The sequence below is a fragment of the Artemia franciscana genome, chromosome 19 (genome assembly GCF_032884065.1).
Source record: "Artemia franciscana chromosome 19, ASM3288406v1, whole genome shotgun sequence".
In the NCBI taxonomy this organism is placed as follows: Eukaryota; Metazoa; Arthropoda; class Branchiopoda; order Anostraca; family Artemiidae; genus Artemia; species Artemia franciscana.
Genome location: NC_088881.1, coordinates 13,185,999 through 13,210,034, shown reverse-complemented (window position 1 = coordinate 13,210,034; position 24,036 = coordinate 13,185,999). Strand labels below are relative to the sequence as shown.

The 24,036-nt window shown below is 34.8% G+C and overlaps 1 protein-coding gene across 1 annotated transcript in view; it reads left to right on the top strand.

Annotated features, from left to right (window-relative positions):
• LOC136039304 (probable ATP-dependent RNA helicase DDX28) overlaps window positions 1–21,761 on the top strand; it is a 121,448-nt gene extending 99,687 nt beyond the window's left edge. The window contains exons 9-12 of the mRNA XM_065722910.1: window positions 5,491–5,648; window positions 10,181–10,364; window positions 15,581–15,736; window positions 21,557–21,761. Of these exons, the coding sequence (XP_065578982.1) occupies window positions 5,491–5,648; window positions 10,181–10,364; window positions 15,581–15,736; window positions 21,557–21,688 (630 nt within the window). The 3' untranslated portion in view covers window positions 21,689–21,761. The remainder of the gene's footprint in view (window positions 1–5,490; window positions 5,649–10,180; window positions 10,365–15,580; window positions 15,737–21,556) is intronic.
• The last annotated feature ends 2,275 nt before the right edge of the window (window positions 21,762–24,036 follow it).

Genomic DNA, 24,036 nt, shown 5'->3' with positions numbered 1-24,036 from the left:
ACATGGGTAATTTTTCGGTTTGATATACGAACTGGAAAGGTTGAACTAATAAGATCACTCAATCCCTGTGTAAAATTACTTGTGGCTGAATTAACATCCTGACAATCCAAAGTCTTGGACCAGTCGAAGGATTTCAAACAATCCGTGAATCGGTTCATATTCACAGTATTATATATTCTATTAGACGTAGGGGTATTAGTTCTACGGGGTTGAGTAGCTGATAGGGAGGGTAAGGAAAGATAGATTGGAAAGTGATCTGACAGGTCAGAAAATATTATTTTGGAGGACAGGTGGTTTTCCAGGGAAGTGGATACAAAAATGTTATCAATTAAAGTAGCGGTAGACCTCATGGGATTAACTCCAGTAGGAAAAAAGATTGTGGGAGGAAGACCACTTGAGGTAAATGTTTCAAAGAAGGTATCACTATCATTGTTATTGCTAACATTTAATAAATTACAATTGAAGTCCCCAAAAACTATTGCCTTCTTTTGTGGTAAATTAATAAAACTAGAAAAATCATCAAACTGATTACAAAAGAAAGGTGTCGGAAATGAGGGTGGTTTATAAAATAACGAAAAAATAAAAGAATTCTCGTCTACACTAATGTCGACGATTATTGAATAAATGCATCTATTATTTATAGGTTGCGAGAACAAGAATTCACAATCTAATAGTCTGGTGAATTTTAGACATGATCGGATGTAAAGAGAAATGCCACCAGATGACTTGGTTAATTTTCTTTCAATATGAATAGCTTGAAAGCCAGTGAGGGAAAATTCATTAGTATCATCAATTTCTGAAAGCCACGTCTCCGTTATTCCAATTACGTCGAAAGGGCAGTAACCATTTGTTAAAATTAAATCTTTAAAATTAGCCCACTTATCCCGTATGCTTCTGATATTAAAGCAAATTACATTAAGTTTGGTCTCTTCCATTAGCTTAGGTTTCACATTTTTCCCAAAATCAAAAGTGTCGAGATATTTACAGTTAATTTGGTTTAAAGGGCTATCGGGGCTAGCTAAGGTGTTGGTGGACAGATTATTTTGGTCATCGTAATAATTAAAAACAACATTATTGCACAGTGATAAATTATTAAGACACGTAAAATCTTGTAAAGTACTCGTACTTGTGTTTGTTTGACTGTTCATTTCTTAAGCAGTAGTTTCTGTGCTTCTGGACATTTATACGAATAACAGGGGTGGTCGGAGGAGCCACAAAGAGCGCATTTCATGACAAGTTGAAACGGGTTTTCTTTGGAGTTCTGGTGGTCACCAGCGCATTTAGAGCATCTCGGGGAAGCTTTACAGTTATTTGCAGTATGGCCGTAGCACTGGCATTTGTAGCACTGGGTAGGCAAAAACTTGTACTCAGTTATAGGTAGACGCTCGTAACCAATAACAAGGGGATTCTCAGTGGCATAGTTTAGGTGGTCATGTGACTCAAACTTTAATCGAAAAGACCTCGTACTTCCTAACTGAACAACTTCTATACAGTTATTAGCATACACTATATCACACATCTTACACTTACAGCATACACACATCTTATACACTATACAGATCGCATAGGTCACTTTTAGATGTTCCGTCAGGCACTCGGCGTACTATACCGAAAAAGGCAGGACTCTTCACTTTAGCATTAATGGATTGGTCTGCTTTGCTTAATGCATCTGCCAAAGTATTGGTGGCACCCTTGTCCGACAGAACTACTTGCCATGCATCCCTCCTAGGCCTCAAAACAACTATGCTTGAACTGACACCCCCACAAGCTTTATCCAGGAAATCTTTTCGAGCGTCAGGATTATTCAAGTTTTTTGGTGGATTTTTCACAATAACTAAATAGGACGGTTTTGCGGGTGGGGGAGGTTTCATATCAGGAATAGTTTGCACGACTGACCTTGCTTTATGGTGCTCAGCGAAGCTTTTAAATTCCATGTAGAGTTCATTAACCTTTCGAGTTAACGTAGCTGTTGTCTCCCCTGGCACACATGGGACCTGATCTGGCTCGAAAATCAGATACTGAGGTAGGCTGATCTTTTTCTCATCACAAAGATCAAAGGCTCCAACCAATCACTTACATTATCAGTCACTTTGGGGCGCTCAGTTACCCTAGTAATAGAGGCGTCAGCCCACAAAATCTTCTTTGCTTCAATTAACATATCTCCTTTGAAAAAATCGCAAGCAATTTTTACAAAATTATCAGCTGAACAACCTGCATTTCTAGCCCGTGAAATGAAATTCAACACGGGATTCAAGACAAGTCTTTCACCTGGCATCATCCGGTGAAATGATCAAATTTCATCAAAATTCGTGGGCGGGGCCACAATAGTTGTCAGTAAAAGCAATAGCAAATCAGGTAGCAATACTCACAAGATGTATATTCAGAAGTTGCGTACACAATTTTAATTATCCAAAATATCCAATTATTCAAAGCAAATTGTTCACATCACGTTACACAACTTAAATAGTTGCGTAACGATTTTAATTATCCAATTATCAAAAGCAAATTGTTCACAGCACTATATAGCATTGTACACAATTTCAGTAGTTGCGCAATGAAATAAATATCCAAACAATAATCCTCTGTAAATTAACCAACCAATATAAACTGGTTTTCATCCATATAGGTCAAAGACTGAATGAGTCATGTACATATCTTGCTCATCGCTGCATTTATTGTTGAAATGAGCAGTTGTTCCGTAGAGGCACACACACCAAGGTTGTATCATCAGCAAATAAGGGCTTAGTCCGCATTGACACTCGTATCCGAATCAAACAGTTCGTGGTAACGAACTGTAGGGAGTGACCCGGCTCAATAGTAACCGAAACTCCAAAAAATGGAATTTTGATACTAATAGTTACACCAAAAAAATCGCATTTTAATGCTGATTTTAATTATATAACTTTCATCAAGATTAGTCTTACTTCTCAAAAGTTACGAGCCTGAGAAAATTTGCCTCATTTTAGAAAATAGAGGAAAACACCCCCTAAAACTCATACAATCTTACCAAAAATCACACCATCAGATTCAGCATATAAGAGAACCTTATTGTAGAAGTTTCAAGCTCCTATCTACAAAAATATGGAATTTCGCTTTTTTTTGCCAGAAGGCAAATCACGGATGCATGTTTATTTGTTTGTTTTTTTTCCCAGGGGTGATCGTATCGACCCAGTGGTCCTAGAATGTCGCGAGAGGGGTCATTCTAACGGAAATTAAAAGTTCTAGTGGCCTTTTTAAGTGACCAAAAAAATTGGAGGGCACCTAGGCCCCCTCCCACGCTCATTTTTTCCCCAAAGTCCCCGGATCAAAATTCTGAGATAGCCATTTTATTCACCATAGTCAAAAAACCTAATAACTGTGTCTTAGGGGACGACGTACTCCCCCGCAGTCCCCGTGGGAGGGGTTGCAAATTAAAAAATTTGACCTGTGTTTACATATAGTAATGGTTACTGGGAAGTGTATAGACGTTTTTAGGGAGATTTATTCGGTTTGGGAGGGAGATTTGAGGTGGGGGGTGGGAGGATCTTTCCATGGAAAAACTTCTCAAAGGGGAAGAGACTTTCAATGAAGCAGAATTTTTTAGCATTATAGAAAAAAACAATGAAAAAATAAATATGAATTTTTTTCTACTGAAAGTGAGGAGCAGCATTAAAACTTAAAACGAACCGAAATTATTGCGCATATGAGGGGTTTACCTCCTCGTAATACCTCGCTCTTTACGCTAAAGAATTTTTAGTAATTTAAACTATTTCTTCTACGGCCTTTGTGATTCAAGGGTCATTCTTATGGAATTGGGACAGAATTTAAGCTTTAGAGTAAAGAGCGAGGTATCGACGAGGGGTGAACTCCCTCGTATACGCAATAAAAAAATACGAATATAGAAGTTCGTTACGTAAGTTAATTCGTAAATTACGTCTATTTTTACTAATGAAAATGTTCGTTAAAAAATTAAAAGTTCTAGTTACCTTTTTAAGTAATCAAAAAATTGGAGGGCAACTAGGTTTCCTCCCTCTCTCCTTTTTTCTCAAAATCTTCCGATTAAAACTATGAGAAAGCCGTTTAGCCAAAAAAAAAATAATATGCAAATTTCGTTTTAATTATTTATGTGTGGAGAGCCAAGATCAAAACATGCATTAATTAAAAAACGTCCAGAAATTAAATAAAAAAAGAAGATTTTTTAAATGAAAGTAAGGAGCGACATTATAACTTAAAACGAACAGAAATTACTCCGTATATGAAAGGGGCTTTTCCTCTTCAACGCCCCGCTCTTTACGCTAAAGTTTTTTACTGTTTTAAGAAGTAGAGTTAAGAGAAAGAGTCAAACTTTAGCGTAAAGAGCGGGGTGTTGAGGAGGAGAAGCCCGTTTCATATACGGAGTAATTTCTGTTCGTTTTAAGTTTTAATGTCGCTCCTTACTTTAATTTAAAAAAAACAAAATTATTTTATTTAATTACTAGTAGAATTCATAACCGGATCCGATAACTCAGCTTCTGTCCGGTTGCGTTGGGTCTGGCTTTCTTTCCCATTCTGACGTTATCAAAATAATATAAGTCACCTACCTTTACAAGAACTTATTTTTTACCCACGCTAGTTTACAGCGTGCAGTTTGCATAAACCGTTAAAAGGGCACGGCTAACACCCACATCCGGATTCCTCGGGAACCATCTCGAACGTAGAACTCACTCCTTTGTATCCAAGATTTCAATTGTAACAATAAATTCAAGCAATTATCACGATAGTATTCACATAAGTCTACAACGTAGCACAGCAACCGTTGTATCAGGGCATAAGCAGTCAGACAAGTTTATCCATTGACTGCTAGATGTGAACTTAATAAAATGGAATAAAAGTTAAAAAAAATTTCTAGTCTTAATTTTCAAATAAAAAAATCAAATATAAACCAATTTTTTTAGTGAAACATTCCTGCAGAAATTGAAATCGGCATAATTTTCTTCATCCCCCACCCCCTCCCCACTTTTGATCATGGAGGGCTAATTATGCTTGGGCCATCAATGCCCTCCAGTTTACTAACTCAAGCGTATTAACCTAGACAATCTTTGAGCATTGCTGCTGTAGAATAATCTTTGAAAATTAAGAAAGTTTTATAATTTCTAGGATGATTTTGCTTCGATTAATATCGACACTTACAAGCAATAATGCCACAAACCAAATAGTTAGGTTCCTACCTAATAATTAGGTAACTACTGGATTTTTGGTAAGGGAAGAGGCTACAGAAAAAAATTGTTGTTAAATTACCGAAAATTTTTAATTGTATGTAACTTTCTTATTCCTGCTGAGGCGGAGGCCTATAGAGTTAGTGGTACTATCTATCTTTCTCTATTATGCCCTTATTGCTCTTATTAGTTATTTTTTAGGATTTTTTTCTTGCGTTTTTCTTATTCATGTTTCACGTTTTATTCATTTACTTCTTTGGATAATTTTTATTTATGTTATTATTGTTACGCCTGTATTTGTTGTTCCTTGTTTTAGATTGATGCCCTAGAAGAAATAAGAAGCCCTTATACTCATCGTATCATGCCAAACGTGACACAAAAGTTTCTTCGGATTGCCATGATAAAAAAAGGTGATGTTCTGCTCGACCTCGCTCGCCAAGACTTCAAGAAGAACCTTAGAACGCTAATTTTCAGGTTGGCTGATTTGTATATTCATTAATCTATTATGGTTGCTGGGTTCGTATAACATAAATGTTACAGGATCAGTTTATTAGTACAAATATATAAGAATTGAATAGGCAAATGTATTGAAATGAATAATTTGAAACAAAAAAAAATATTTGAATTAAATAATAGCAGTAATGTGTAATTTGTTTTTATAATTGTAGTATTATTTAATTCGTTTTCCTCACCTCATGAAGTTTTTCGTTTGTTTATCACAATTGCTTGTTAAATTTTTGAGCCATTTTTCGATTACTTCCAGATGTTCAATTGCTTCCAATTTTGTCAGTACGTATTCTAGCGATGACAGTGCAATAATACAGGTGTATTAGCCTGAAATTGGGGCTATTGAGAAAGAACTATGTTAAGAAAACAATTGTTACTTCGTAATATGCAGAAATATTGCAGTTAATACGTTTTGAAGGCGCTTCCACTGTACCCCCCCCCCCGAATGTGCAAAAACATAGCCCAAACCATATATTTCCCAAGCATTTTGCTATGCATCGTTCTTGTTTCATCCCGTGTAACCGCAGATTGAATTGGTGCTGACGAAATCCAGAAAATATGACCACATCAAAGTGAACATGTCTGATCACAGTAAATAGGTCAAAGTTTTGGGTGTATCTCATTAATTAGTCCAAATTAATCAACATCAGTGAAATGTGGCTATACCGACTGGATAACTATGCATGCTTTTTTTGGATAATGGTGATGCGCAGGGGGGGGGGATAACTTAACCATCGTCACTTTTTTCTAAATTCTCATAGAATTGTCGGCAATATGATAACATAGCAAATGGTGGCTTTCTACTATCTCAGAAAAATGTGAATGAAACTCTCTGGACTGAAAGTCCAAGTTAGTGCACAGGACCAAATAATTTCCTTTGACTTCCTTTTGTTACCTGTTCCGTACTTGTAAGCTTTTAGAGAATTTTGTCAAATTTCGGAGAAAAATAATTATTTTCAGGTTTGGCATGGAGGCAGCTTGTCTTGGACTGTAGATCTTATCAAGACAGTTTCCTGAGTATTTTCAGTATTCTAAGCTAAGTCTGAATTTTAGGAAAAGTAATGAGAAACTTTCGTAAAATTTTCAAGGTTTTCGATTATGGATGGGGACGAAATGTAAGCTTTAGAATACCTTTCCATGCTCTTATTTGTGCTGCAAATGGACATTTGAAAGGATACTTGAAAATACCACAGGAATCTTAAAATCGAGTGTCCTGGAAAGGGGATGAATGAGTTGGGTACTTGAAAATAACATCCTGGAACCTTAACAGGGTTGTTTGTTGAGTCCTGAAAATTTCAGTCAGTTGTCTCAATAACGTTTCAACGTGGTGAGAAGCCGCTTTATTCCAGCAACTGTATGAACATTTTTGGAGAAAGCATCATTCAGGGCTTCCCAGAGACCCATACGCTGCGTAAAGCGTTTCATATATAAAAAAGCACGCTCCATCATATAGTCAGTGTAACCGAATTTTACTGATTTTAGCGCGACAAGAAATGTAATTACACTAATTAAGGAGAGAAGGACACTATGGGCCAATTTACCAAACAATAATTTTGCTCGTCCTGCCGCTGGAAACTCGTTCAGTTAGTTTTAAGTTAGTATGTAAACCTTGCATTCTTTGGATGCCTCATATCGCCTAAGCATCATAATTCTAACCTCCCCACGACGAAAAAAAGGCTTGAAATTAGGGAAATCTTTTCAGCCAGCGAACAAATGTTTGAAGAAAAAGTTGGCATTTGGAAGAGACTTCCCCTCTGTCGTCTTCGTGAACAAAATTAGGATAAGTGGAAAGAAAGACCAACTTACAATACAAAATCTAAGGCAAAAACGCAAAGGTCAAAACATATCAGGTTGAGTGCTCATTAACAAAGCTTGATCCTCCTTGTTAAACCATCTCAGTTCCTTTTCAAATTTCATGGGGTTATAGGATGACATTGATAAGATGTACTGGGGGTAACTCACTAGCGTTACCTATAGTAAATGCCCCTAAGGCTTCGATGCATTGTTATTTCTATTGTTATTTGTTAATCATTTTTATGAAAGGGATGGTTATATAAATTTCAGGGGGGGGGGGGTCATTCGAATCGAAATCAAAAGTTACAGTGCTCTTTTTATGAGTCAAAAGTATTCAGGGGAAACCAGCCCTCCTCCCGTTCCCTTTTTTCCCCAGATGCATCCGATCAAATTTTAAGGTAGCCGTTTTGTTCAAAATATTCCAAAGGTCAAATAATTATCCCTCCAGAGTTGAAAAAACCCCATAGACCCTGGGGCAAGGGCTGTAAGGTATGCAAGTTGCCCGTAGTTAGCACATAAGGTTTTTTATTGGAAAAAGAAGTTTTGTTTGGTCCTGGGTCTCGAAAAAGGCTTGGGATGTCATGGTGAAACCTTAAGAAATATTGAGAGAGATGCCGAACGCAATTAAAACACTATGTGCTTGCTAGTTGTCAAAAAGAAATATCAACAATGTCTAAGGAACGGCTGAGGGCATTAAGTTGAAACTTTCAAGGTGTGTTGATGGGATGTTGAGGGATTGGAAGGTAACCTGCCCCTACCCCACTCCTTACCTTTTTTAGGATCCGTCTCTGCTCTATACTGATCGAAATGTTGAAATTGTCATTTTATTTAAACTAGTTAAAAGGTCTGATAGCTATACCTTTAGGGATGCCATCCCCCAGCCCGGGGGCAAGGATAGAAAAATATACAATTTGCCCACTGTTTACATGCAGGATTTATCATTAGTAAATGGAAAAAATTTAATTATGGGCGTATCCAAAAAGGCTAAGGGTATTAAGAAAGAAACTTTAAAGAGTGTTGAGGGAAATCAAAGACAGAATAAGAATCCAGTTTAACAAAAAAGAGAATCTGTGATATCTTAAGAACGGCTGAGGGTCTTAAGTTGAAATTTATCAGGTCATATCGAGAGGGGTGTTGAAAAGGTGTTGGAGGGCTACTAGCTCCCCTTTCATGCCCTTTTTGGCTAGCCTCCCAAAAAAAATTCATCAAAACTATGAAATAGCGATTTTGTTCAAAATACTCAAAAGGTCAAGTAACTATACCTTAATTGTTTCTGGGTGTGTTCGGAAAGGCTAAGGGTATTAAGGTAAAACTTAAGGGAATGTTGAGAGAGTTGGATTGGCTAAATCAAACGACGCTATGTGTATCGTCTTATCATAAAGACTTATCTGCAATACGTTAAGAAGGAATGAGAGTATTAAGCTTAAACTTTCAGGGCAAGTTACAGAAGATGTTGAAAAGTGGCCAGAGGGCAACCAGTTCTATTCTATGCCCTTATTAGCTGTCCAACTCCCACCCCCCCCCCCCCACCCCGAATAAATCTGATCAAAATTTTGGAATAGCTATCTTGTTTAAAATAGTCGAAAAGTCAAATAAATATGCCTCCGGAGATAATGAACGCAGCCCCGGGTCAATTGTTGTAAGCTATAGAAGTTACCCATTGTTTATATTTAAGGCTAGTTATTGGGGCATGTTTTATCCTGAATCTCCAAAAAAGCAAATATTATTAAGGTAGAACTTTTTTAGAAAATGTTGAGCGATTTCAGGCAAAATCGAAACACACTATATGCAGGAGTATTAAGTTGAAACCTTATGCATGTTGAGGTTGAGGTAGCTATTGAAAAGGGATCGAAGGGCAGCCAGCCCCCTTTCCTATTGCTCTTTTAGATGCCCCTCCCTAACAATAATAGAAATCTCAAAAAGTTATTTTATTTAAAATAGTCAAAATATCTAACAATTATGCTCCAGGGATACCATGCCCCCACAATCCCAGGGCAAAGAATGCAGATCATCCAGTTTGTCCGTTTTTTACGTGAAAGACTTATCATTAAGGAATATATGATCCTGGGTGTGTCCAGAAAGTCATAGGGTATTATTGATGAAATTTGGGAAAGTGATGAGGGTAATGGTGAGCAAAATAATGACAGTGTCTACATCCAAGTTATCAAAAAGGCGTTTCTGCTATGTCTTAGGAACGGGTAAGGCAATTAACTTTAAACTTTCTGAGCAACTACTACTGCAACTGCTTGTGACATGCTTATTTTTACTTATTTTTATCTTATTTTTTATTTTATTTTTATTTTACTTATTTTTTACTTATTTAATTTATTTTTATCTTATTTTTTATTTTATTTTTATCTTATTTTTATCTGCGATTTTCTTCATGAATTGCTGAGATGGATATTGAACAAAATCAAAACACGCTATTGGCATAATGGTTGTCGAAAGAGGTGTCAGCAATATCCCAGGGATGGCTTAGGGTATTAACCTGAAACTTTGAAGGCAGGTTTAAGGGGACGTTTGAAAATATTCAGAGGATAGCAAGCCCCTTCCTAGCTTAACAAATATAGATAACCCCTCCCCAACAACGATTGAAATTTGAAAAAAAAAATGTTGTTCAAAATAGTCAAAAGTGTACTTACTATACCCCTAGTGATACCAATCACTAGGTCATTGCTATTATTATTTTTTTTTTCTGTTTTTAGTAACAAGTCAGAAACTTGTGACTGGATAAATTTCTACCTCAATGAGAACGGAATACCAACATACAGCATAAGTGGAAAAACCCCTAGAGATGTAAGAGCTGATGCATATGAAAGATACAGACAAGGAGAGGGTAATGTCATATCATGCACTGACATTGCTTCAAGAGGGCTTGACACTCTTGATGTAAGTTTTTATTAGTATTTAAGCGGCTTTTATTTATTAATTTTCTGAAATAATACTTCAGGCTCGGTAATCTTTTTTGTAGCAAGATCTACCCCGCCCCCGTCCTACTTAGGTTTTGAAAAATATCTTTCTTTGGTGTATTTTCACGGCAAAATATCTTTTTTAATATTCTCACTGGAAAATTCACAATTTTATCTATTATTTCTCTTAAATAATATTTCAGACTCAATGCTCTTTGACATTTCAGACCCCGTCCCACTTACATTTTGAAAAATACCTTTCTTTGGTGTATTTTCATGGGAAAATGTATTTTTTTATATTTTCACTGGAAAAACCACAAATATGCACCCTTCTAGATCTTGAGGATCCCCCCCCCAAAAAAATAAAAATTTGTGAGTTGACTTTCCTGCAAGCCAACAGTGATTATTTTATCAGCAAATGCAATATTAAAAAATAATCCATCTATAATTATTAAAGGTGTGGTGTTTTGATTAGAAATTCCCCGATCACCATAACCTTTACAACAGAAAATTGTGTCAGGTTTTACTCAATCCTAATGAGAGGCTGGGATTGATTTGCTCTCAGCTATTTGATTTTTATTCTGTATCCAATTCTGAGGTCTCAAATCATTAAATAATCTACTTTAATTTTTGATATGGGATTTGATTGAACACTTCGTTTTCGCTTCTTTAAAATATATATATATATATGATGTGACACAGTCGAAAAGATGAAATCATTGGGAGCCTTCTCCAAAAGCCTAAACATAAACATACCATATCACGAGATTTTCAACGTAGAACGACTTTAAATGGCAATCGTGCCGCAGTCGATCCGCTCTTCGCCCTGCCATAACATTTTTCTTTTAATAAGGTGTCAGTTATGTGGAAATTTTGTATTGAGAGGCGTGAGGAATAAAATTATTTATTTATTTATAACAAAAAAGACAGAGACAGATATTTGTCAAACCCTTCATTTACAGTCTGGTGACTACTTGACTCTTCCTGTACATATCAAAGAAATTAATTGAAAACTGCACCAAGGACAAATGAAAGCCCAGGTCCTCACCAGAAGGGTCAAAGTTGTTGGATTTTGATTGTTCAGGTTTTAGGTAATAATTGATATTAAATAAAGTAAAAATTACAAAAATTGTACTTCCTGGCTGAAGACTCACGACACGGAGATCAGCACCATCGGTTGGCTCTGTTCACCTTTAATACATAGCACCGTAAATAATAATAATAATAATAATGGGTTTTAAAATGAAGCGGGAAATAGACTTATTCATGAAAATTGTTTGGAATTACCTCATGTGTTTGTATTTATTTACAGCTAGGAACTCGACAAAAAAATTTGTTAAAACCAAGAAAACTCTTTACTTGAGATCACTTTTCAAGACACGAAAATTACAAAAGTAGGCTACTTCGTATATTTTTATATTTTGTACTTTCTTTCTATCAAATGGTATATTCTTGTTTCGTAAATAACGAAACAAGAATAAAATATAAACATTGTGCTCTTTGTCTTGGTTCGCTGAGGTAAGGATGCTGGGACTGTTTTGAATAACTGTTCATTTTAGTTTTATTGATTGTATGCTCATGCAAGTTGTTTTTTCTTGTTTGTATTGCTGAGGATGGCCCTTGGACATAGGGCCGAAATATTCATTCTAATTTGTTTCCCACTGTCTTGAGAAATTCCCTATTGTTCTTCTTGTTTTTGGCGTTTGTCTTGTTTCGTCTTTGTATATAGGTGCGTAACATATGCCTAGATATAAAAAAAATCAATGGAATATCTTTTTTGTACTTAAAATACCAGTAAACATGAACAGCAGTCTGCTCTAACATAAATTTGTATACATTTTTGGTGTTCTGATGCTTACTCAAAAGATGCACTCTATCGCTAATAACTATGTTAATAACCACCCTTATCACTCAATAAAAAAAAAAATCTACTCACCTTAGCCATGAATATTCAAGTTCAAAAATGGTTAAGGCTATTCTGAAAGACGACATGTATCAACATGTGACTAATAAATAAAACTAGAAACACCAAATACCCAGCCTTATATTGACATTGTAAAGACTTTGAAAGAGGTAGCTAGGGTAAATAACCGCTTTCTGGGTAAAATATCTTTAACATTTAGAGAAAAGTAGTAAAGCTAAGCGAAACAAATCTTACAGTGATACAAATCTTACAGTCTACAAGTTTATTCATCTACCCCTACTACTTTCCTTTAAAAATCATAAGAAGTATTTAGTAAAAGTAAATTTTAATCCTTTATTTGTTGCATTGTTGCCTTAATGACTACGTTCTGTTGAGGAAGAATTTGTCGTTATAGGTTTGAATTGCAAAGGAGATTTCGCTACGTTTTTATCATAGGGTTCATGAATCGTTTTTGGCAATATCCGTGAATTGTCTAACTTCTGGAATTTCACGTATACGTAGCTGATCAGCTTGGGTTTTCTCTTTGCCCTTATTATAGAGAGATAGCGGTTTCATAGTGGAAAAAACTCTGATACCATACTCTGAGAGCTTATGCCCCCTGTATATATGCTATGCCCCAATATATATGTTATGCCCTTGATATGCAGTAAGTCGTGGCTGCTTCATATTCTTGCCATTGTGTTCTTAATCGAAAACTATTTGATCAACTACTCTCAGAAGGAGGACTGGCCTGACAATGATGATCAGGAGGATCAAAAGCATGATTTGACAGACATTGTGCTGCTGATCCCTCCTTTGAGAATTGGCTAGTAAACAGTTTTGACAATTATCTCGTCCAGGCTCACAAGGTTCATGGTTCTAGGTTCTTTTATTATAACCAATATATACAAAATATTAGGTAACTCAAGGCTGAGAGTATAGCTCGAATGCAATTGAGCTACCTTTAAGAAACACTAAATATGCACAAAAATTAAAAATAAATACTTCTCTTAACCAATCTTGGTAGAAATAAATAAAAATAAACAAAGGAGCAACATTTGGTCATCTCCGCAATATAGACGATTGTCGATTTTCATTTTGGTTGCTTTGTCAAGCAATTTGTCAAGATAGAAAAGCTCAACTTATACACGGCAACTAAGTGGAATTTTTTTTCGAAATTTTTTTTAAACACAGCAGCAATGGAAGACTCAATTAAGATTGAAAGTGATTTGACCGAGAAGCTGATTGAGGCTGCCCTCTTTCACACGAATATTGTTGAAAAAAGAGAAAAGGGACACACAAACTTTCAGCTTTGTTCCTGAGAGCATGGGAATAAAACATCATCCTGGGCCATTCTTACCACGCTTTTTCGACTTTGAATTTTTTGTCGGTAAATATTGGGTGACTTGAAAATCGAGTGTGGGCAAACGTCAACTAAATTGCTAATTGATGCGATCGACGAATGTTGTCTATCACGTGCATTTTTTCTGTATTAGCCAAAGGGCTAAGTGGATAAAAAAGAAAGATTTCTATTTCTTTCCAATGCCGCACTACTACAAATACTTCTTCAGCTTTCTAATTGTCATTTTTACAGTTATAAGCTAAAATACGAAGTTTCAAAACGTCTAAACGTTATGATAACGTGTAATATTTGTTTCTCTATTGAGTGATAAGGCTAGTCTAACGAAGTTAGTAGCTATAAAGTGCATCTTTTGAGTAACCATGACTATGTGGTAGTGACTTCATAGTGAAAGAACTTTGAAATTTCGAGGGGGACATCCTAGCTGGCCACTAGGTGGGTAGCATTTTTTAAGTGATAGTGAGGAAAACTAGAGAGAGGATCGAACAGTTTTAAACAGCTAAGGAGTTAATACTCTCCAAAATCTTTCTTTTTTTTGCTATCTTGGAAAGAATCTAAGATATTTTAGATACGCCCTTTTGACAATATGGATGCGCATAGCGTATTTCGGTTTATTCTTGTCAATATTTTCGCCAATACTGGTCATTTCAAAATTATTCTTGTATAGGCATCGAATCCCCTGTTTTTGTTCTATAGCAATAGTATACTGTGATACTTTTAGGTAACGAATTCCCCTAAATCGAAACTAGTGTATTTATGTTTGTACCTGTATTTGTATCTATGTTTGTAGACCCATAGTATATTATACTCTGTATTTTCCCTATATCTTTTCCCATATAAAATAAGAAAAGTCAGATTTAAATAAATGACAAACTATGTTAATAAATGAAATTTTGTTAATAAGTAATTTAATCTTCCAAATATCTTTTCCCATATAAAGTAAGAAAAGTCAGATTTAAATAAATGAAAAATGGTGTTGATAAATGAAATTTTTGTTAATAAGTAATTTATTTTTAATTTAGCCTGAAAATTTTTCGGTGACAAGGGTGGGGGAGTGTTAGTTAAGATTTGGCTTTGAGCGGGAGGGAGGCCAGAGTCACCGCTGTTCTTAAGTGACTAGACGTTGACTCTACTCAGTGACAGGAGTTGCAAAAAATCAACTAGAGCTCTAGATAAAACGATCAGAGTAGCTGTGACTATACGGAGCAAAATGCATGAAGTCGATTGTAAATAAACAATCAACGGTGATGAAGATTTATTTAAAGATTAATTATTTTCAACCATAAAAGACAAATGTCTCATCATAATATCCCCGCATGTTCTTATGGTCGGGAATATAGGGAGAAATAGATTAGAAACACTAAAAAAGAAAAGCGAGCTGCAACCAGTCACTCGTTACCCGCCAAAAACCGAGCTAGAGTAATGGACCCTGTGCAATAAACAATACCAACATATATTTCTAACTCGACCTATAAATTTTCAATGCACAGGGCTATTAGGAAAAATGAAATAAATAATTAAAAAGGAATATAACAAAATTACCCCAAAAAATTAAATATTTTTGGCAATTTTTCTGAACGTGTACCAAACAAGTGACGCTTTTAGTGGACTCGTGCAGAGTATTCCAGGCAGCATGAGAGGCAGTTGAGGGGTATGGATTTTCCATCTATGCAAAAGATATTTCAATAACCGTTATTAAAAAAAAAAAGAAAAAAAAAGATTTTTCATATTTTTAATGAGGACAGTGAATCCCCAGACACGCCTACCCCTTGATTAGGCTCTTGTATAAGGTATAGATCAAGTTTCAAATGTATAGCCTGAGTATATGAAACGCATATCGTCATTAGTATTCTGCCTATCTTTGTAACCACTCTACATAAGGTCCTGAAGAATAAGTAGACTAAAATAAAAATAATTGATTTCATTGTCCTAGGTTCATCACGTAATTAATTTTGACTTTCCATTAAACATGTCAGATTACATTCACCGAGTTGGAAGAGTTGGAAGAGTCGGTGCAAAAGTGACTGGACATGTCACTAGTTTGGTTACAAAACATCATCTAGAAGTGGATCTCGTACAGAAGATTGAGGTAACTGACTTTTGTTTGCTTGAAAGCTTTTTTTAAAAATTTATGGCATCATCAGTAGCACCAAACTTGTCTTGATGATTAACATTAGCGAGTCAAAAAAAGCTAGGAGTGTAGCACATTATTCTCTGTATCCAAAACTGTTTCTCTTTTTTCTACAATTTAGTAAACCCCTGTGATTTTTTTTTGTTTTTCTTTAATTATTATTCGATCAATTCATTTCTGTCATTCTCTTGTTTTTGAAACATCAATTTGGTGGAAGTGATGAAAGACTTGAGAGCCATGGCTAATCAGAGTAAAGCCAAGACAAATAGTCTCTTTTAGAGGCATGCTTTATTTATTTTGTATGCATAGAAGGTTGAGCTCAAGTCTTTCTTGGCAATACCCAAAAGCATACTATAGAACGCTCTTAATAGTGGCTTTATCGGCGACAAACTAGTTGTTGATATGCAGCTTACGGTGATGCTAAATAAAAGCAGTCGATGAAAATTTACCAGCAAGTCCTTAAAATCATAAATACAAACAACAGGTAGAATAGTAGGTTTTTTTATTTTTTTTTATTTTTAAGACTACCTTTAAAACTAAAAACTTTAAAACAGTCCCAAAATCCTTACTTCAACGAATTTCAACCAGGATCGATAGATAAAATGAAGTGAAACGAGGGGATTCACTCAAGCGAAATAAGAATAATTAAAAACACGTTTTCAATTCTTTTCTCGCTTTTTTGACAGCTATTTACGGTAAAATCAAGAGCTAGATTTTGTTTATGAAATCTTTTTGAACAGCAGTTTCTTAATAAGTTTTTTTTTTTTTACGATAGGAAGTTTTCTTGAAGGAGGGGAAAGCCGGCCTTCAAGAACTTGATTTTTACGTGACTTTTCTAAATTTCTGCTGATTATTCAGTTAAACTGTTTCCCATATTGAAACAGACAGCATCCCTCGATTTATTATTTGCAGTTTCCTTGGGTTGTCTATGGACAGATTCATATCGCCCATGAACTATTTTATCGCTACCCAATTAAAAAGACAGAGAATTTGTTCGGTGAAAATTTATCTTCCATATCAAGGATGGTGCCTAGTCTAAAGCATACGAAATTCAAAAATCCAGTTTTTCACTTTTTTTATACATCTACTATAGCAGCATTAAGCAAAGAATGCGCAAATCTGATTTTAGCAAAAATTGCACAAGTGACTTGGGAGCTCTGCGTGATCTTGCCCTTTAGAACTTTTTTAAACTTGATAGTCGCTTTAAAATGTTCCCCTTTAATATTTAGATAAGAATTGCCCAGTTTTTCATGGTCTAAGCTTAGCGTTATACCACAAGTTAATTTTTATGTAGTATTTATTTGTAACTAAATTACAACACCTGACGCTAGATGGAAGTAGGTCTTGTTTTTAGAGTTCTACCTCTACTTCACCAGCTTAATGCATATGACCGTTGCTCTAAACTTCGGAAAGTGATATTATTCTATAGATCATAATGCCAACCAAGTTTTTTTCTGTTTGTGTTCAAATAAGAAATTTGAAGACTGGTAAAATTATGTGTCTTAATATTTTATGTAAATGGTGATATATAAAGAAGCTAATCCAGTTTTAAAGCGAAATAAAAAAAGGTGAAAAGTGGAATAAAAAGCCTATAGTTATGGATTAAAAATATTAACAGGAACTCCTTTAAAATTCTGGTGGTAAAAATTTTGCATATTTGGATTCAACTTTAAAATTTATATTTTGGCTAGCATTTTTTGTTTTTTCATAATTTTACTTTAGTTAGAAACTACAATCATTTTGAATCTTCCAAACGTCTTGACAAATCAAAACATGCTTAATACATTCAGTATTATTTGAAAACATGTTCATTCTCCTTTTGCCACTTTTGGACGCATTACCATAGGCAGCGTAATAACGCTGCCTAAGTAAAGAACGATGTTGGCACAATGTATTATTATTTTATTTTTTTTTTTTTTATTAGACCAGGGCACTTTATATCAAAGTAGTTGTCGTTAAAACTTCAAAAAGGGCTCATTTGATTGGAAGTTGAAACGGCCGGTGACCTTTTTAATTATCAAAAGTCATTGGAGGGCAATTAATCCCCCTCCCACGCCCACCCTTTCAACCAAACACAACTTAGGAACAATAGGGATTTTTTTCCAAGACAGTGGAATTCAATTCAGTGGATATTTTGGCCCTATGTCCACGGGTCGTCTTCAGAACAACACAAGAAAAAAAAATGTGTATATATATAAACTTATTTTAAAATGTAAAAAGTTAAAACTAAAAATGTTTTAAAAGAATTTTTGAAACAGCCCGAGCATCCTTACTTCAACGAAGTTCAACCAGAACTGATAAATAAAATGATGTGAGATGTTAAATTCATTCAAACAAAACAGAACAAAATAATTAAATACAAGTTTTCAAAGCTAGTTATGTTTTTTTGGTAACTTGCGTTAAAGGCCTTTTTGTAACTGGTTCAATACTATTATAAATTGGTTTAGTAAAATATTTTGTTCGATCATTTTTAATTAAATTTGAGCATAAAGAATTCAGTGAGTACTCCCCCAAGTCCCTATTCAACGAAATATTATTATTTACTTTGAGACTGATTTCGATTGATTCCCGAACCACCTGTTTTACCCCAAAATCATTACTAATGAGAGAAGAGTTTTCAAAAAGTATTGTATGGGAGGGATTATTAAATATGTGACAAGCTAGAGCAGAATCAAAGGAGATATTGGGACTATTAGAAATTAATGCTTTGTCTATGTCTTCTTTATGCTGGTGTAGCCGTTTTCCTAGATTCTGATGGGGTCTCCGACAACCCCTCTTTTCACTAAACGTATCTGATTGAAATTATGAGATAGCGATTTTGTTCAAAATAGTCCAAAGAACGTATAAAAATGCCTCTAGGATTGACACCCCCCCTGCCCTGGGGATAGGACTGTAAGCTATACAATGAGTGCACACAAAGTTTTTATGGAATGGGTGGTCGTGTAAAATTCAGGTGGGGCTCATTTGCTTTGAAATTGGAAGGCATAGTGGCCTTGTTAAGAGTCAAAGTGATTTGAGAGCAACCAGTCCCCCTCCACGCTCTTCATTTCTCTTGATATCTCCAATCAAAAGTTAGAAATGACAATTGTGTCATCGTAGTGAAAGGGTCCGGAAATTATGTTTCCGAGGAAGACCCCCCCCCCTACAGCTCTCATGGCAAGGGTTGTAAGTTATTCCCTGGGGGCATATGAGGTTCTTGTAGAAGGGGTGGTCGTATATGCTTTGAAGGCAACTCATTGGATTGGTAGTCAGTAGTTCTAGTGCCCTTTTCAAGAGTCAAAGTGATAAGAGTGCAGTTAACCTCCCCCCCCCCAAACACACAAGCACGTCTTGTCTTCCTGAGATGCATCCAATAGATATCTTGAGACAGGCCTTTTATTCAAAATATTCCAAAGATCATATAACAAGGCTTTTGAGGTTGATACAAACCGCCAGAGCCTAAGGGTGAGGGTTGTAAGTTAGCCCCTGGGGCATTTGAGGTTCTTATAGAAAGGATGGTTGTATAAACTTAAGAGGCGGCTCATTTGGTTGAAATTGGAAGTTCTAGCTCCCTTTTAAGGGTCGATTGTGATGAAGGTCAATTAGCCCCCCTCCCAACTACCCCTCTTTTCACCAAATGTATATGATTGAAATTGTGCGATGACAATTTTGTTTAAAATAGTCCAAGGAACATATAACAATGCCTCCGAGGCTGGAACACCCCCCCAGAACACTGAGGCAAGGGCTTTAAGTTATGCCCGGAGGCATATAAGATTCTCTTGGGATGGGTGGTCGCATTAAATTCAGATGGATCTCATTTCATTTAAATTGGAAGTTATAGTGTCCTTTTCAAGAGTCAAATTGATATGAGAAACCCCCCCTCCATGTCCATCATTTTCCGTAACAAGCATCCAAACAAAGTTTTGAGACATCAATTTTTTCAGGATTGTTGAAAGGCTCAGTAATTATGTGTTTGGTGATATCCCCCCCCCTTAGGCCTCAGGGCAAGGGCTGCAAGTTATGTAGTTTGCTCATTGTTTGCATATAGTATATGTTATTGGAAAGAGGTATGCATGTTTGACTTCTACTCTCCCAAAATATGAAGGGCATTAAGATGAGTCTTTCAGGGAATGTCGAGGGAAGTTTTAAAAAAAAAATCATAACATTTTATGTGCTTGTGGATTGTCAAAAGGATGTCCCTCAGGAATGATTGAGGATATTAATTTGGAATTTCCAAGAAATGATAAGGAAGATGATCAATTGACCAAAAAGGCAGTATTTGCACGCTAATACTACTACAACTACTGCTGCTTCAACTGCTGCCAAAAGTACTATTACTACTACCACTACTATCACTGAAACTAATACTTCTGTAGCGAGTCCTACTAAGGCTGAGGATATTGAAAACAATATCTGAGGAAACGTTAAGGGGAAATTTGAACTAAATCAAAACGTAGTATGTGTATACAGATTGCTGATACGGGCGTGTCAGCAATATATTTTTGAGCGGCTTACCATACCAAGAAGAAACTTCAGGGGCATCATGATTGGGATTGTTCAGTTGACCAAAACGCAAAATATAACAGTTACTACTATGATTAATACTGCTGCTACCATTGTTACTAATAATAATTATACATACTGCTACAACTGTTCCTACTACTACCACTACTACTATGATACTAGTATAATTAAGGCTACCCGTATGAAGGTGAAAATTTGACAGAATATTGAGGGGAAATTTGAACTAAATCAAAACCCACTATGCGCATGTAGATAGTCAAAAGGGCGTATCTCAAGAATCAATTTGGATATTAAATTGAATCTGTCGGAGAATACTAAAAGGGGAAGATCAATTGACAAAAAGCTAATATATGCTTGTTACTACTAAACTGCTCCAACTACTACTTCAATTGCAGCAACTTGTAAATTTTAGAGCATTAAGCAGTTAAAAAGCGTCAAAAGGGTGTCGAAAGCGCAATATTTTTGGAACGGCTTAGCGTGTCAAGGTAAAACTTCTGGGGCATCATGAAAGCCATGTTCAACTGATCAAAATGCAATATATGCACATGCTACTACCGCTAAGAATACTGCTGCTACTATTGCTAATACAACACTGTAATTTATTTTTTATTTTACCTTTATAACTTCAGTAAATCAAATATTATTAAAATTTTGGTTAATAAATATCAGTAAATGTATATTAAACTGACAATGCACATTCATTTTTGTTTTTTCAGTAAAGTGCAAATTATGTTCTGGCCTTGGAAAGGCATAGGCGTTTTGAGCCCTACTATTTCTGCTCGTTTTGGGTTTCATATATTTATCGATGCTGAGTTGTTGTAGTTTTACGCTTGGTAGATTATTTGATTTTGTTTTTGTCCATTTTTGGTTCAATGGAGTTCTTTACTTTTATTGAAAACTACTTTTGTGGCAAATGTTTTTATTTTATTAATTTACACTAAAACTTGGCATGTTCTGGGGGAGGTCAACAGTGATTATTTTCCATAAGGCATCTGAAAACCTATTTAAAGCCAAATTATTATCCACTAAATTGAAGCGTTTAAAAAAAAATATCAGATAAACCTCATTTTTCACGTGTAATCCATATATGCAACAATTTTTCAAATTGGAATTTTTAAGATAAACTCGAGGCTCCCCCATGGAAGCTTGCCTAAAAATACGAAGCGTTTTCTGTTGTAATTTTGAGGCGTTATATTATAGTATTGCGGCACATTAACTTTACAATTGAACTGTTTTTTTTTTCTTTTAGTTCCCTTAACCTTCTTCTTCTTCTAGTTCACTGCCCGGAAAACAGCAGATTTGCCTAATGTCAATGCCAATATCAAACGTATAATAGCCGCCAGACTGAAGAAAAAAGGAGTGGAAACGTACCTTGAAGATAATGAAAACCATACGGAAAAATTATAAATAAATTTTGTTTTTCAGGTGTTTTAAAAACTTCATTTTTAATTGTTTGTTATAAATTGATATGGACAAGTAATGTTTTATCTTTTTTATGGCACTTGGTATCTACCAAGAGACATATAGCAATCGCAAATTCTGTCGGTCTGTCTGTCGGTCGGTCTGTTTGTCTGTCCCGGTTTTGCTAGTTTAGGCACTTCCAGTAAAGCTAGGACGATGAAATTTGGCAGGCGTATCAGGAACCAGACCAGATTAAATTAGAAATTGTCGTTTCGCTGATTTTCTCGTTAACAAACAAAGGGGTATTTAGTCATTACTACAACTACTAACAACTCACCGGAGAACCAAGCCGTCTTAGGCCAAGAACAATCACTTCAGCAATTTGACTCGAATACTGGTTCAATTTAAATTTCAGTAGTTAATAATAACGGACTATTTCAAAAAGATGCATGGGGACTTCAATCCAGCTTAGGCCCTTTAATTTAATTATGGTGAGTGGTCATTTGCTTTTTCACCCTCAACTATCATAAACTATATACAAGGTTTCTCCTTTTTTGAGAAATGAAAAAATAAGATTTTTAATATATTCAATGGCTAGCAAACTATAAGTATGGTAGGAAACTACAAGTGTGGTTAAGCAGGATTTTTAATCACCCAAGCAAAATAAACAGTAGCAAGACAGTGAGACAGAGGGATTTCGGGGCTTGCTTCGTTCCGCTTGCTTCGTTTTAACTAATTATGTTTACTTGGCTAGGGAAACTGCCTTAATGAACAAGGTTGTCACGGGTGACACTTTCGTGCCATTTTTGGTACTTTTATTAAGTGGTTCTATTAGGGAAACATCACACTATTGTGACACTTTTTTTCAAAGCAGCACTTTTACCGAAAAGAAATTTATTCAAAAAAAGGGAGGGATATCCTTTTTCTTTCATTTTTTCATCTCTCTGTTTTCAGATTCAAAGGCGCTCTATTGCTATCTATATGCTCCTTCATATTAATCATAAATGTTATGCTTCCTCATCATCACATTAATAAAAAAAAGGCCATTTTAGAATAATCACCGTCAAAAAAGGATTGGACGCACTTCGTCCTTTTAGCTATTTCCTGGTCACAAAGTTTTGAGTGTAATAAGTCATAATTTCCCTTAGCTTTGTCTTTCATGTACCTCACCAGAAGGATATCCTAAAGTGTTTGCCAAATAAATTATTTGAAAGAGTTTGTGTCTGATCAACTATTAGCTCTATTTATCATAGGGTCATTAATAGCTGCAATCTTTGTTCGTGACATTCTGTTCAACATTTTCAGACAAAAGAAATGTTTCAAGAACCTGAACGCACTGTAAAAATCCAGATAGTCAGATATTCCAGATAGTCTGGCTAAAAGAGCATATATATATATATGTATATATATATCTTCTATATATATAAAAATAAGTTGTCTGTGGATGGATGGATGGATGTGTCAGGTGACGTCACCTGAAAAAACTGGATCAGGTGACGTCAAAACTGAAAAAACTAAAAAAAGGCAAAAACTACAAAAAAAACTAAAAACTAATAAAAAAAATAAAAAAGCTAAAAAACTAAAAAAACTATAAAGGTAAAAACCAATAAAAAACTAAAAAAAAAAAACTGAAAAAACTAAAAAAAGGCAAAAACTACAAAAAAAACTAAAAACTAATAAAAAAAGTAAAAAAGCTAAAAAACTAAAAAAACTAAAAAAAAACTAAAAAAAGGTAAAAAACTAAAAAAAATAAAAAATAAAAAAAAACTAAAAAAAAGGAAAAAACTGAAAAATAAGCTAAAATAAAGGTAAAAACCAATAAAAAACTAAAAAAAAAAGGAAAAAACTAATAAATGACGACACTCAAAGAGAAAGCGACCAGGACAAAAGGAATGTTCGATTAGCAATCAACAAAGCACAGGGACACAGGGAGTATAAATGACGACCAGGACATAAGTAAAAAAAAAAACTATCTATATATATAAAAATAAGTTGTCAAACTAAAAAAAGGCAAAAACTACAAAAAAAACTAAAAACTAATAAAAAAGCTAAAAAACTAAAAAAACTAAAAAAAGGCAAAAACTACAAAAAAAACTAAAAACTAATAAAAAAAAATAAAAAAGCTAAAAAACTAAAAAAACTAAAAAAACTAAAAAAAGGTAAAAAACTAAAAAAACTAAAAACTAAAAAAAACTAAAAAAAAGGAAAAAACTGAAAAATAAGCTAAAATAAAGGTAAAAACCAATAAAAAACTAAAAAAAAACTGAAAAAACTAAAAAAAGGCAAAAACTACAAAAAAACTAAAAACTAATAAAAAAAGTAAAAAAGCTAAAAAACTAAAAAAACTAAAAAAA